Source organism: Carettochelys insculpta, chromosome 26 (genome assembly GCF_033958435.1).
Source record: "Carettochelys insculpta isolate YL-2023 chromosome 26, ASM3395843v1, whole genome shotgun sequence".
NCBI classification, from domain to species: domain Eukaryota; kingdom Metazoa; phylum Chordata; order Testudines; family Carettochelyidae; genus Carettochelys; species Carettochelys insculpta.
The window spans coordinates 13,870,248-13,886,013 of record NC_134162.1 but is presented as its reverse complement, the minus strand read 5'-3'; the positions used below and the strand labels follow the sequence as shown (position 1 = coordinate 13,886,013).

Here is a 15,766-nt window from a genome sequence, read left to right as displayed (position 1 = left end):
ATCAGAGTTGGCCCCAAAACAGGGAACTGAGGGGTTGAGGAGCTACATTGTGTTTGGGGAGCCTTGAAATTTATGTTCTAATTCTGGCCTCTTTTGGAAACCTGGCCACTTATTTAGGTGGTTTAATGGGAACTGTGCTCCTTTGAAAACATGATGCCTAATTTCTCTGTGCTTCAACTCCTCGTCTGTAAAATGGGGCTGGCTGGTAACAACAACCATTGCCAAACTCTTGTCAGCATACATGCCCCCCGCTCCAAATCATTCTGGAATACAATTCTCTACGTAGATATAAGCTGTGAAACTCACTGTTCTCAGATGTTCCTAAAGCTGAAACATGTATTGACAGAACTGAGTCCAGATGCCGGTTAATTGTAGTGCACATTTTTCATGCACATTACGGTGCGGAGGGACTTCTGTCTCAGGCTGTGCACACTGTCTAGGGAGTGTATAATGAGTTTACATGGTAATGGGTGTGTACATCTGAAGATTCCTGAATCACTCCCTTTATCATTGCTGCACCCACGGGAACTTCCGTCCTAAGGTGAGGCTGCATTTAAAAGCAGAGAGTGAAAGGAGACAGCCCGTCACGACTCAGGTGAGAATTCATATCGGCCGTTCAGTAACGAGACGAGGAAAGAAAAGTCTAGCTCTAAGCCAGGTATGTACGGCACTGCACAGGAGACGGACAAGCTGGGAGCTCTGCCAGCACTGTGTGTGAAGCAGGGAAAATGGCAGCGGTGGGGGATTTCTGGCCGAGATCTGAGGGCTGGCAGGTGTTGCCAGCAGGCGCCGAGAACATTTCTGTAATTAAGTTACACAAAAAGAAAGTGTTTGAACAGTGCTTGGGCCCACCGCACTTCTTAAACTTTGCAAAACCTGTGGAAGACTTTGAACCTTCAGCACTTTGAGCTGGAAAAAAGCCTGAAAAGGAAGGGGCAAACTGTGGAACTGCAAGCAAACATAACTGCGCTGCAGGCAGGTGAAGAAACGGCCTGGTTAGAGTACGTGAATTTGGTAAATGTGTTGATTTGCTGCATATTTGGGAACTGATTTTCAAAGGTGTTGGGCACAGGCAACTCATTAAAGTCCATGAGAACCAGGGATTCCTGATATCTCTCAAAAGTGTTCGCTAGACATGGAAATAGGAGCCTCGCAAATTGTTCTGTTTATGTGTACTGATCACCCTAGAGAATAAAGATACAGGTTGAACCTCTCTAATCTGGCACACTTGGGACCTGACTGGTGCCAGATGAGAGCATTTGCCAGACTGCAGGAGGTCAATATTTTCTAGCACATTAGCAACACTTCCACTGCTTACTGGGCTCTTAGAAGACATTTAGGGGTAAATTACAGCTAAATAACAGCACAGAACACAGAGCCAGGACTTGTGGCTGTAAACAAACTTCCTGGGATGGCAGGAAACTTGGCCATGCTCATGATAACTAGTGGTCCAGCTAACTAAAATCATGCTGGATTACGGATGTTACTGGACAAGAGACTTCTTACCTATAATTCCAGAGCTGTTTAAAAACAAAAGCTGAGGCCTGTCCATTTCTTTTGAACCGTTATGGCTCCGTCTACACTACAAAAATAACTTTGAAGTTGCTTGCTTTGAAGTACAACTTCAAAATAAGCAACTTTGAAGTTCAGTGTCTACACACACACCCTACTGTGAAGTTAAACTTCAAAGTAGGGTACCACTCCATTCCCAAGAATGGAGTAAGGATTTCGAAATTGGGGGCTCTATTTAGAAGTTCCTTTCCGAGTAAGGGAAAAAAAATGTGTATAGACTCTCTGCTGGCTACTTCGATGTAGTGCCTAACTTCGAATTTAATTTCAAAGTTGGTTCCTAGAGTAAATGCACCCCATGTAATTTAAATATACGTTCTGGTCAATTAGGACTGATTTGCTTTCACTTGCACTTGTCAAACTCTTCTGAAGTCAAGGAACTTATCTGGTTGTAAAATGGGAAAGGAGGGAGATTAAAGGAGGGTGAATTGTGCTTTAGGCTGCCTTTTTTTCTATACTGTTTCATTTGTGCTGCCAATTCTGTCTCAGGACAGTCCTCAAAGGCATGGAATCTCCCCACCGGCCCATTGCGTGGACGTGTTTCATTCTCCTGGGTAAGTTTTACCATCCTACCTTCCCCTCTAAAAGGGCCTTGAGGAGGCCTCACTTACTATTTGCAATTGTTTGGAAGTAGTTGTGCTGAATTTTGTTGAGAGTGGTCAGGATATTTGGGTGGAGGATGAGCCACATTGCCCTTAGTTCCTGCAAAACCCTTGTTCAGCCAAGCAGTGATAAATAGTACAGAGGATGATCCCTGAAGTTTGCTATGAGAACTAATTGATTTTAGTCTTTCAAGACCTGCTATTAGGTTCCAAATATATTTGTAGTTATTAATTGCATTGCCATAGCATCTAGTGGCTTGTTCCAAGAACCTGATGGCGTGGGATGCTGTGTAAGTAAAACAAAAATGCAGTCCTGTTGTCCCAAAGAGTTAGACATAGAGCACAAGAAAACAGTGAAACATGATAGGCAATGGTGATGTCGAGGTTTTTGGAAACATTTTGGCAGAGAAGAGATTGTTACTAAGGGCCTATTCTTTAAAACCCATTTAGCTTATGTGCAACTCAGGAAGAAAAGGCGTTTGCTTTTCTGTACGTGTGCAGAGTGTTTTTGTCTTGCCCTAACACTCAGCTGGGGCTCATCCTTTCATTCCTCTCCCTTCCATCGGAAGATGCCAGCTAATGAGGCCAGTTACTGCTGCTAGCAACAGTGATTTTGTGGCATTGCCTATCACGTTATTGAAGGCTTGGCCTTTTGTTGTTTTAGCATTGTCGCTGCTTCTGGGTGCACAGGCCTCCTGTTCCTACAGTGCCTGCTACCCACCTGTTGGGGACCTGCTAGTGGGAAGAATCCATCACTTGAAAGCCTCATCGACTTGTGGCCTTGTGACACCTGAGACCTACTGCACACCATATGAGCAAGTATGTTCAACTCAAATATATCACAGATATCACTGGGGAAACTAACAATGCTCCTGTTCCCTCCCTCGGAGTCCTGCTGGGTTCTCTCTAGGTCAGGTTCCTATACTGGTTCCATAGCATATCAGAATGTTCACCGTTTTTATCCCCTCAGGCAGCACAGTGCTAATATGTCCCTGTTCTGCAGCACAGTGAGGCTGTGACTTGCCCTATATCACACAGTGGCAAAGCTGAGAATTGAGCTCTTCCCAGTCCAAGACCAATGTTCTAAGCCTGTCTCCAGGGATTCGTCATTGGAAAATTCTGAGATGCTGCAAGGTGCTGGGAAAGGGCACACTGCAGCTGGCACTAAGAGCCATCATATAATATAATATAATATAATATAATTAATATAATCTTGAACTAGATGGTATTTTATTTTATGGGCATATTAAAAATGGCACAGAGAGATGAGTCAAGTGGTCCCCAACCATCTAGACAAACCCTGGGATAGTAAACCCAAAGCAAACCATAACCTAAGGCTGCTAATGCTAGCTAACAGCACAGAATGTGCGGTTTCCCCAGTGTAAGCCAGAGGTGAATGACCTTACAACTACTTAAGTCTGGTTTCCACACCTCTTGTGTACTGGTATAACTTTCAGTTTGGAGTGTGTTGTTTGTATGGATGTGTTCTGTACATCCCATGGAGTAACTGCAGCTAGGCTGGTGACAGGGTGTATGGTATATTATATCTTCCTCCCCTTCCTTCGTAGGAATTAATTACACCAGCATAAACACCTTTTTATGGCTAGAACTGTGCCCAAAGTAGGGGCATTGTGCAGCATTGTGTGGAAATTGGAAACAGGACCTTTCATTCAACTACTTGCCATCGTTCGGACATAATAGAACCTGGATTCACAGTCCTCTTGTAATGCCGCCTAATCTCAGACCTGAACACTTGTATCTGGTGCAGTATCTAAAGCTACAGATCCCTTTGCCTGGCTGATGTTTTATGTGGGTTTCCAGATACTTTCACACAGAATGGCTTTGCTGGTGTGAATGAACCAGACTTCTTTACTTAAAAAGCCCTATTGTCTGTCACCTGGACAATATAAATTTTCTTTCCTGGTTTTGATCTAGACAGGGTTAATGCCCCCCCCCCTCCTCCTCCATTTCCCATAAGCAAGCATTGTGCCAGTATGCATTGTAAATGTTCTCACTTGTGCCATTGCTGACTGCAGGTCGCTTCCACCAAATTTGGGTGAACTCTCACACAATCACCTACGCCAGTGCTTTTCTCATGGCATTTGGGGCCCCAGAGGGAACAGGAAGTAGCCAAAAGCTTATGTGAGATCTTGCAGACCTGGAAAGGCCCAATGAACTTCTGGTGGATATTCATCTAACTAACCCCAATGTCCATTTGATGGATGCTGATGAGTGGCCAAGACTCACTCTGGCTCTGAGGCCAGATAGCTCAGCATAGAATCCCAACAAACTGAATCACAGAATCACAGCGCTGGAAGGGACCTCATGATGTCATGTAGTCCAGCCCACTGCTTCAAGCAGGATCAACCCCCACTAAGTCATCAAGCTGCACTTGTAAAGGGATTGTTTTATTTGGGGAGGAGTGGGGCAGCAGTCGTTTATGGGCATTTCTGTCTGGACTGTGTCTCTGATGGTGATGATAATGCAGAAGCAGCAGCATCTGTTCATAGTGCAGTGCCTCATGTAACCAAGACCCCTGACTTAAAGCAAGCAGGGATGGCTGAGACAGTTGGGAACTCAAGGTTTTGCAAAGATTGGAAACTTTATTTGCATGAGATTTTAATAAAGGAGAGAGAAGATGTTCAAAAGCACAAATCAGAGGCAGGTGTTCAACTCTCATACTTTCAGTGACACCTACTGCCCTTGTGCCTTTGAGATTTCCCCTTAAATAAATAGTATGTTCTCACAGCTAAAGAGATGCCTGTCATTTCTCCTTGGGAATAAGGATCTTCCAAAAGTTTGTGTTCAGCATATAGGAGATAGAATGGGCTTAATTGCATACTCCATCCATAAGAGCAACATTGACTTACCTAGGGACATGATACGTTTTCCATTGCTTGCAGTTATAAGTCTTTCTGAAAGATATGCTGTAATTCAGGGATGCACAACCAGGAATAATGGGTGACACGCATGAGTGGATCTCCTTCACCGCCATGGGCAGCAGCAGCCTGTGGCCCTCTGGGGTTCCACCTGTAGCCCCACAGACACCGTGGGTGCCCCCTCTCTCATATGCCTCTCATACACTGGAGCCTCACTCTTACCTGCTCCTTCCCCCGCCTCCCAACCCTTTCAGAGCACAGCCTGAGTCACGGTCTGTCTCTACTCCTCCTCTCCCTCCCAGAGCTGGAATGCCATGAATCAGCTGATTCTAGGGAGGCTTAGGTAGTGTGGGGTTTTGGTGCCCTGGTGTGTGAGAGGCACATGGGGGAGGCAGGGCAACTGGGGGTCCATGGGTCACAGGTGGAGCCTAGTGGGCCACATGCAGTCTGTGGGCCACAGGTTGTCCACTGCCGCTGTAATTCAAACAGAAGTTGTGGCCTTGATGCAGGAATTATTGGGTGAGGATCTCTGGACTGTGTTGGACAGGCCAGACTAGATGACCCTATTGGCCTTAAAATCTATGAATCTATTATTTCAGTCAAGGTTCTTTCATCCCAGCTGATTTAATCGAGAGCAGAATCAAGGACATTGTACAACAAAAAAATCCAAATGCAGCAGGTTCTTTGCTTCTGAAAATGCAGTGCAAACGGAATCATCCCGAGAGCCTTATTCCATGAAGCCATGAGTGCCTTAGTTCCCTTTGATATGTAGAGATGGCCAGGGCGTGCCTCGTGCCATGCAGAATCAAACCCTTGGTTTGGGATAACTGAGATGTAGGCACAGTTTACAGGAACGTTTGCCCTCTCTGTTTTGTGTCTGTGATTCTTTGTTTCCCCTGGCATCTGCATATGCTTGGTCGTTTCTGTTACTGAAAGGACAGGTTCCTTGTCACCTCCTCTCTCACTTGCAGTGACCAATGAGCATCATGAGTTCTCCAACTTCTGTTAGAAGGATCATGCACTTCACATTCCCCAATCTTTTCTGTGTTGAAATGCCCATACGTTCACAGCACCCTAATCTAAGATGCAGTGCAGTCCCCTCAGTACAACAGCTTGTTCTGTTCAGTCTCATCTTTATTCCCGGTCATGCTCCTTAGAAGCTTCTTCTGTGCCAAAGAGCTTCAGTTTTAGAGCCCATTTTGCAACCTTAGCAGAGGTCATCCAATGTGGGGTCACTCAGATTCTGTCTCCCCTGCCACCCAACCCCAGTGGCCTGCCTTCTGGCCTGTGTGTACTGTCTGATTTTGGTGCCAGTTTGAATTGTCCCAAAGTGTGCTCTTTTGCAATCCTGGTTGATCTTCTGATGCTGGCATCATCCCAGCCCCCTGGTCCACTGTCTGCTTCCAGCATTCTGACCATGACTCTCTCTAACATTTGCCCTTCATACCCACTGGCTGCGAGTCCGGGCCTGAAACTCAGGCATTGAGCAAAGCCCAGAGGGGATTCAGTGATGCCATTTATAGCAAAGAAGGGTCAATAGAAGTTAGAGAAGTGAGTGAGGAGGGAAATCTGACAAAACAAAAAGCTTGCTGGAAAAACACTTAGAATTTGGGAGAGGAGGAAGGAAAAGGGGGAGAGAATGTATTAAAACAAATCACTATTATGGGAAGGTGCTTGTGAAAGGAGACCAGGGCGGGATGCAGCTGCAACTGTTGTCGATGAGAAGAAGAATTCTATTGATTTCCATGGGCTTTGGATTGGCGCATTTATTGTTAAGTTATCTAAATACCCAGCACAGTATTTCATGCGGGAGAGGGTGTGTCTTGACTCAGGTTAGCTCAGAGATGATAACTAACATGAGTTAAATATTATTCTGGGAGGCACTAACACGAATGTTGTGAGGAGAACATGAGATGCGCTACACTGTGCTGATTCGGCCTCAGCTGGAGGCCTGTGTCCAGCTCTTGGCTTCCTGTCTGGTCACAGAACCTGCATATCATATTCAGCCCAAAACTTGAAGGCTCTGCACCCCCAAATTACCCTTTACATATATTTGCTTTTGGTATTTGGTGGCAGCCAGAGGCTCCTTGCTCTGTGTTAGTTGGTTATGGCAGCACCCCAAGGTCCTTGTGCTTCATTGCAAAAGTCTTTTGAATGAAATGCCACAAAGTCTGATAGTAACGAATTACACTTCTGCATTTGAGAGTTGCTGCTGGGGGCGGTGGGGGTGGTGGTCTTAGCTTTCCATGGTGGGACAGTTAGGCTGCGAGGGTTACAGGGTTTCGGATGACCTTGCCACCTGAACTTTCTCAAGGGATTTATTGTATGAAAGACCTTGAATATTCAAACCTTGTTTGCATAAGGTCAAGGGCAGTTCCTTCATTATCTCACTGGGCAATCACTGAGTAACAGCCCCAAAGAGTGAGAAGACATCTTTATCATACCGAGATATGGCTTGATAACAGGACTGTGTTAACATGGGCATGGCAGGTGAAGAAGCGTGAAGTGATATCTGTGATGAGATACACCTAATCCCCAAAATGCAGTGCGAGAGGACCATAGTACAGGGGAGAATCATTGAATGACAAATGAGAGCTACTCACTGGCAATCTGGTAAGGTGCTGCTGCATCTTATCCATCAGTCTTTGGTTTATTCAGAGAACCCATCGTGTTTTAAGCTCTGAAGCATTTTGGCTACTGCCAACCAGTTCTCTCTGTAAGCTGAACGCTTGGGCAGTCACCCAGGAAAGATGCAGACGCTGACTAGCTGATGAGCTGAGTGCCCACAGCCAGCAGCATGTATCTCAATTGGTGGTGCACATCTGCACATGCTGAAGTGCACATAAAATTTATCCCACACATAGAAGGGGAAAAATTACAAGGAACACTCCTGCCAAATAGAAGACTACCAGTAAAAGGGAATATGCCATTGCTCCCAATGCTGGCTCACTTGTTTTACTGTCAGATGGTTGCTCAATATGCAGCAAATCTGAACTGAGTGAGGCACTCATTACTGTTCCTGTGTCACAGAAACCCCTGCCCTCCACAGGCCAGGGACTGAATGGAGCATGGACAGTATTCTCCTCTGTCTGACACCAGCAACTTACTGCACAGAGGCCACCACGCAGCCCTCTGATGGTACTGTAATTGTTGGTAAATTACAACCTCACGGAGAAAGACTGATTGGCTGTTTCCTGATCCCATGAGTTGCCAAAGCAGGAATAGAACTCAGCTTTTCACTGAAGAAGTTACATTGCTGTGTAATGCCTGGGGTATGGAAGGTCTCTGTATCCAAAACTGTGTTCTAATTTCGGTCCTCCTTTGAAGGTAAAAGCCCAGCACCATGTGATCGTTTGCCAGAAAACATCGTTATGGGAATTGTAGTGGCTAATAGTTCTCTTACTCTTCCACTGCTTCACGCTGTTTGCTTCAGTTCTACAAAGGGGCCATCTCAAGCTGCAGGGGTTGCACTGTGGGAAAGCCCATCCCCCTGGGTTTTCCCGACTCTGCGTTTATGCTAACCTGAGCTGTGGAGAGCTGCAGAAACACTGACCATTACACATGCTGCTAGGCACCAGAGCTCCACTCTTCATGAACATATTACAGCAGAGCGCCCCACATCAGCTTAACGCCCCGACAACATACGTTTGTGTGCATGGACAAACAGCACTGTTTGGTTCCTTCCATTTGTTACACTAGCCAATTTTAAATCATGTCTTGCTGAGGGGACATGACAACTGAACTAACTCTAAGTCAGCAAAACGGGTACCCATATATTTGCTCCCCTGACTAGACCCAGGCACTTACTATACTTATGAGATACCAGGTGAGTATATCCAGCTACCTCAGTGTTTTGCACGTACCTTTTCAATTGTTTTAGCTACTCTATGTAACCACCTATGTGAGCATCTTATGTTTATCATAGTTAGTGTAACCATAGGAGTTCATGTCATTCTTCTGAAAAATTATTTATTTATTGAAACTTGCCTTATTAGCACCTAGTGGCGGAGAATTCCACAGGTTATTAGGGAGTCATGAACACTTATAGTTTTCTGCCTGTTTTAAATGAGCTTCTCTTTTATACGTAAATTATGTCCTCAGTTTTGATACCTGTCTGAAGGGAAACCTTATGTGGGTCCTAACCTGATTTTTGTTGATTTAATCCTCCATCCCCTCTGCCACCACACACTTTCACCCTTGAAACGAGTGGAAGGAATCATTCATAAGGTGAAGTGGCGTTCGTCATGAAAAGAGTATCAGGTCTGGTTGTAGTGGTTAGAAATATTTGCCTTATATGTCTGTTCTCGCTGTGAACAGGCTTCGTGCTGTCCCCAAATGTCCCAGGGATGCTTGTCCAAGGTGTTTGGCATGAGTACAGGCCAAAATCATTGCTGTCTGGTAATTTCTTGATTACAAATTGTTATGACAAGCCCCCACTATGGAGCTGTGTGTTAACTAGGAGAAAGCAGGCAGGAAATCATGCTAAAATATATAGGCATGGTTAAGCTCTCTGGGGGAATATGTAACCCTTTCCCTGAAATGAGTGGGCTCTTGTCCTTGAGGAACATCTGCTAAACTGTCAAGCTTTCACTATGATATTGAATCAGACCCCAAATTAATTTGGCTCAGAGCAGTGTAACATGCTCGTCACAGCGGCGGGAGCTGTGGCCTTATTGGAATATTTTTCAGGGGCAAGGCACAATGTAGTACCTCAGACAACACTATGGCAACAAGCAAGGCCACGTCCTTAACTGAAGTGGCTCCTTATACAGGAATTATTGTCTTAACAGTATAATCAGCTCATCCACAGAGTATGTGGAGTACAGGAAGCAATAATACAGATTTCCTGCACTGTACTAGAAAGTGTGCTTTAGCTGTGACACTGCTAGAGAGAGACTGGAAATGGGAGAGGAGATTGTGTCTGTGGTCTATTCAGTCCTTGGCCTCTGCTTTCATTGCCAACAAAGAAGAGGTCCATGTAACCTTGAAAACATGTTTCTCTCACCAACAGAAATTGGTGATATTACCTGTCCCACCTTTCCAACATAGAACCAATGACATGCCACCTAATGGGCTCCATTCAGCTTACCAGACAGCAGTGATTTTTTGGCGTATACTAGCGTCAGAAGACAAATCAGCTCAACAGCTCCATTTGCAATAAGAAAACAGTTTTCTCTTTTTTTCAGATTACTAGGGAAATTCTGAAAATAGAGAGAACGAGTGTTGCTTGGTTTTGGCTGTAATTACAGACCCCACTGTGTGGGACAGGTTTGCTGAACAGCTTGGCAAAACCTCGGCAAATATATGCCTAATTTGTAACATGCCTGGGTAGAATTATGGCTGTAATGGAATCACCGGGTGCCTTGGTGTTTCACAGAATCTTCAGGCTGGAACGGAGCTCAGGAAGTCACCAAGTTCAGCCCCCTGCCTAAAGCAGGATCAACCCCAACTAAATCATCCCAGCCATGACTATGTCAAACTGGGACTTAAAAACCTCTAGGGATGGAGATTTCACCACCTCTCTAGGTAACAATTCCAGTGCTTCACCACCCTCCTGGTGAAAGAAAACTGAAACCTTTCATACATTTCTCCCCCCATCCCAATCCTTTTCCAGATTTTGGGGGCTAGATAAAATCAAAGTGGGATCTGAACGACTCATGGTTTTGCCAAAGCTGGCTCCATCCTCATTGACTGACCTCTGATTCTGACAGGAAATGATATGAAAGATAATGGTTTGGGTTGAGTTTCATATTCAGAGTTCACAATCAAAGTACAAATTAGGAGCCTGGGTGGGATCACATACAAAATCCACCTACTCGAATCCTTGGACCTGGAGCAAGGGCAGCCTAGTGGTCAATATTTCTTCAGTGCTCTCTCTGTTGAAAAGTTTAGAGGGAGCCTCTGGTTTGATGGGATGTTTTATGGGTGTAATGAAACTATCTGTGCCAACCTGCCATAATTTAGCTATATATTTGCTCTTAATGGGAAATGAAAATACAGTGCAATAATGAGTAACCCAGCTTTATTGGAAGCTCTTGTTCTGAGATGGCTTATTCTGGCCACTGCTATTGTTCCTGAGAAGCCTATATTTTTTTTTTAAATTCCTGACATCTTTTATATTCTCCAAAGATAAAGGTCAGACCAGCAATAGCTGTCCCCATAATAGCTCTCAACATGCAAGGGGAAGCTGGATTTTGGCAGCCAAACTGATCTTAGTGCCTCTAGAAGCTGAGTCAAAAATGTGACCAGAAAGTCAGGAGGACTCGTGTCTTCTTACTTTGGCCAGGGAGAGGCAGTTCTCCATTTTTGCTTTGAGATCGGTCATTCTAATTTACATTGTTTTATGCATGAGGAAGTTCTATTTTAGGTGCTCTAAGCTAGTATTGAATTGGCAGCTAGAGCTATTTAAAATACTTCTGGGCAGTCTGTCAGCTTAGAAGTCTCTTAAGTGGTATGATAACCTCTTCCCACCCTTACCCCGCAGCACAAGGATAAGCTTCAGCTGGTTTACAAGGTCACTGGAGAATGAGAACAGAGTGAAGGCAGGCAAGGATTGCAACAGCTTCACTGGGCCTTTGTAGGAATGTGTGACTGGTTTGGACACTCACACAAAGCCATGCCTATGCTCACTCATGATGTGTAAACCAGCCAGGTACACACACACTCTGATATGCACACCCAGGTCTAGGTCCTCACTTAAATTCATGCAATCTTTCTACAAGTGGCTAATCTCTCATCTAAGATCGGGGCAAATTTTCCCTTGGTCTCCTTTTGTGAGCACAACTTGTGCCCACGTTTGTATATTGTACTCCCACTTGCAGAAAATTTGGAAGGTCAAGTGACTTGTCCAACACAATACAGCGTGACTAGCAGAGCTTGAAACAAAATCTTTCTTTCTAGTCTAGTTCCCAGTCCACTAGAGCAGTGTTTATTAAACTATTCTGCGGAATGCTCATGCTCCATAAACAACTCTCAGGTGTGCTGTGAGTGTCTGACACTTATTTGATACCATACACTGCTGGTCTACATTTTCTGTTATTAAAACCAGATACAGTGTTACCTCTTCATTGTTTTGATACCTAATGAAATAACAGTTTGAACCTCTCATCCAGCATCCTCAGGACCTGACTGGTGCTGGATGAGAGAATTTGCTGGATGACAGGAGGTCAATATTGTCTAAAACATTACCAACACTTCCACTGCTCACTGGGCCCTTAGAAGACATTTAGGGGTAAATTACAGCTAAATAACAGCACAGAACACTGAGAGCCAGGGCTGGTGTCTGGAAAAAAAATGTTATGGGACCACGGGAAACTTGGCCACACACAGGGTAAGCGGTTGTCCAGCTAACTAAAAGCATGCTGGATTATGGAGTTTGATGGATGAAAGAGTTCTGGATTAGAGCAGCTCAACCTGTACGCCATTTTCTTTCTGCTGGATATGTTGCTGTTTGTTTTTAGTTTGGTTTTTTTTTTTTTTTTTTTTGTCTGACAATAATTTTCTGTTAGAAGAAAATTTTCATCAGTGGTCTGCATAAAAATATTATTGTTTGGTGTTCCATGGTCTGAAAAAGTTTAAGAAACACTGCACTTGACTACATAGCCTGGGAAAATGCACTGTAAATGAATGTATATTGAAAGCCATAACAGTTCAGTAAAAGAGAAGAAGATAGAAAAAGCAGTGTTTTTCTGGGTAAGCCTCTATTTTAATCTAGTTTTATTGTGATATCCCGTAATTCCCTCTGTCCTGGGGAACTTTGAGACACATAGTTTCTACTTTCAGCTCAAGATCGATACTGGCAAAATGCTTTTCTTGTGCAATGCAAATGTTACCCAATTTGTGCAAAGCCAGAAAAATGTGTTTCACTTCCAACGTTAATTTTAGCTTTCCAAAAAAAATAGTTTAAAAAAAAAAGGGTGAGTGAGATTTCAACACTCCAGTCTGCTGCCTCATGTAATGCTTATTTCGGTCACTGTGTGCGGACTTGTTCAGTCTGGCTGGGAGGCCTGGGGCACAGGGAGCTCAGCCAGTGGCCAAGCTCCTCTGTGATTGCAGCAGGCAGACCTTTCACACAGTTACAGAGTTATGTTGAGCACAACTAACAGGTGGGATTGAAGGAGTGCCACATCACTGAAGTGCCCGGGGAAGGAGGTTTGGGGTTGGGGGTCTTTGCCAGTAAATTGAAAAAGAGGCTTACTTAGGAAACTGATTGCGGATTATTCCTGAGCTGAGCTTCATTGGTTTTAATCTGACTCGGTCGTTTTTACTGTGGCTTTGTGTGCAGCCGCATTAAAGCTTGAGTGACAAAACGGGGTATTGACTTTTAGTGGCTAGGAGCAATTTGTGCCAAAGCCTGTCTGACATGGTCTTAACGGAGACAGGTGCATCATTCCTAATGAATATTTTATCTGATGATCTTGGCCTTCCTTTCCCTTCAGGCTCTCTCTGCTCACATTAGAATTTTTCTCACATTTAATCTTTATTGGACGTTTTTCACTAACTTTTGCAAGAAATCTTGGTCTGTAGCGTCTCTGTGAGAAGCACATTATGTGTAATCAGAATCTGAAATATGAAGTCTTCCATGAGATCTCGGGTAGTTATTTCTGGTCCCTGACTGGGTGAGCATAACTCACTGCAAGGACACTCAAGATGATAAATTTTAAAGTTGCTTTTCTTTTTATTCATCCTGTTTCTTAGGATGGTGCCCGAGGACCACCCAAGACTGTCCTGTTCAGAGTAGTGTGGTCACTGCACCAAAAAGCACATAACCCACACAGACCAAAGCAATGTTGCGGGGAGGAAGGGGTATAACACACAAGTAGAGAAAACAGTGAGATGGTGGCAAATGTTATGTCCCATTGTTTTGTGCCTTTTGGTTGTGGGGGGGGGGCAATCTAAACAGAAAGAAAACTGAAGGAAAGGGGAGGTCAGAAGGAAGGAGGTTAAGGAGCAGGTTTTCCTCTGATTTTTTCCATCTATGAGCAGAATAAATTTTGTTATGTGCACCCAGGCATGTGTGTATGTGCACCACCAATATACGGCCCATCGTGGGTGGCTGTAGGTGTTCTGCTAATCAGCTGGGTGGTATGAATCTCCCCTGGGCAGCCGCCCAAGCACTCAGCTTACAAGGAATGCTGATAAAGAGTACAGGGCAGGGGAGAAGAGGATCAAGTGTGGAGGGAGTCAAAGAGAAAAGGTTGTGAGGCACGTGGAGGGTGAGGGTCAGAGCCAACAGAGGATCAGTACCAGGCAGAGAGAGTTCTATCAGAACAGTCAACTGGTGTGTGATGGTCCTGGCTTTGGCTGCTTCTGCAGCTTCTCTGAGTGGCTTGAGTCTCTGGCTGGTTCCAATGTGCAGTTTCCCACCCAAGGCTTGGAACAGGAAGGCAACAACGGGGTCCTAGTTTAGCCAGAGCACAGGGCAGTCTCTGGTATAGTTCCCAGTCATGGATTGCAGGGGGCAAGGATGGCTCTGGCTGAGCACCATTTTACTGCTTCTTTCCCAGGCAGCCATCTCTGCTTTCACTGCTTCTGCACAGATGCACGTCTCTGTGTTGTTTTACACTGTTAGCTTAGAACGGGCTCTTTCTGGAGCGACTCCTGCAAGTGAACTGTTGAAGTAGGGTGTTGGCAGAAAGTGACTACAAAGGATGCAAACCCAGCTGAATTGAATCCATTTAAAAACAGGAATGAATAGTCACAAGACCACCTTTTGTAATATCCATTACATCTCTGCAGCACCATTAATCCTAGAATTTTAGTGTCTTCAGCAGAGCTGGGTCAGGTTTAAATCTGCAACTTGCAAGCAGGTCTGGACCCATTGCTAAGTTATCCAGGGTTGATTTATTGTTTTCAATTCATGCTAGGTTTCACGTGCGTCCTGACAAACCGAGGCAATGAATGGCATATTTGGGGGAAGGACTTTCCTTTCAGTTCAGGGCTTTGTTTATACTCCAGACTTTGGGATACATCAGACTCCCTCTGTGGGGTAGGTCAGGAAGAAGAAAGATGGTCCAGTATTTAAGACCCTAGCTGGGAATTAGCTCTTCCATAGATCCCATGGCTTAGGTTCTCTGGGCCTAGTTCCCCATCAGTACAATGGAGATAACAGCATTGACCTACCCTGGTGAAGACTGATATGCTGAGATTCCAGGGTTGTTAGTCAGTCTGTGTCACTCGGAAGTCTAGGATGTATGAGTCAGTGTGAATGGACCAGCTACGTGCTGAGAGCTGTCCAATGAAGGAGTCTCATTTTGCCTGCTCCTCATCAGCAGTCTTGGGGACCCATTCTGTCAACCCCAGGAACATCTGTCTCAGCTGCAATATCTACCTCTGACATTATTACACTCTCTCTATCAAACATTTTCTCCTATTCAAACCAGTTTTCCCCATCAGCTCTGCTGCTGTCTTGTCAAACCTTGTTACCCTATTTCTTGACTCTGTTCCTCCCCTCCATCAAACTGTGCTGCATGGATTTCCATATATATGCATCCCAGCCTGAGCATGCTCCATCCACCGCAAAAGGCTTTCCAGAAATAACAGCAGCATTAGCTTTACGTGATTGCTCTTACCCTGCACCTCTTTACTTCCTGTTTATCTTCATCTCTAGAAACCAGTCTCTGATGGATCTTTTATGCATACCCCCCACTGTTGGGCTGCTGTGGCACTTCATCAGTTTGCTTCTTGAATTACACTCCCAAGTTAAGGGATGAACTT

General features: G+C 44.8%; 1 protein-coding gene across 1 annotated transcript in view; it reads left to right on the top strand.

Moving 5' to 3' along the window:
- Positions 1–2,074: 2,074 nt before the first annotated feature.
- Positions 2,075–15,766, top strand: part of LAMB3 (laminin subunit beta 3) — a 46,357-nt gene continuing 32,665 nt past the window's right edge. The window contains exons 1-2 of the mRNA XM_074977531.1: positions 2,075–2,123; positions 2,836–2,990. Of these exons, the coding sequence (XP_074833632.1) occupies positions 2,075–2,123; positions 2,836–2,990 (204 nt within the window). The remainder of the gene's footprint in view (positions 2,124–2,835; positions 2,991–15,766) is intronic.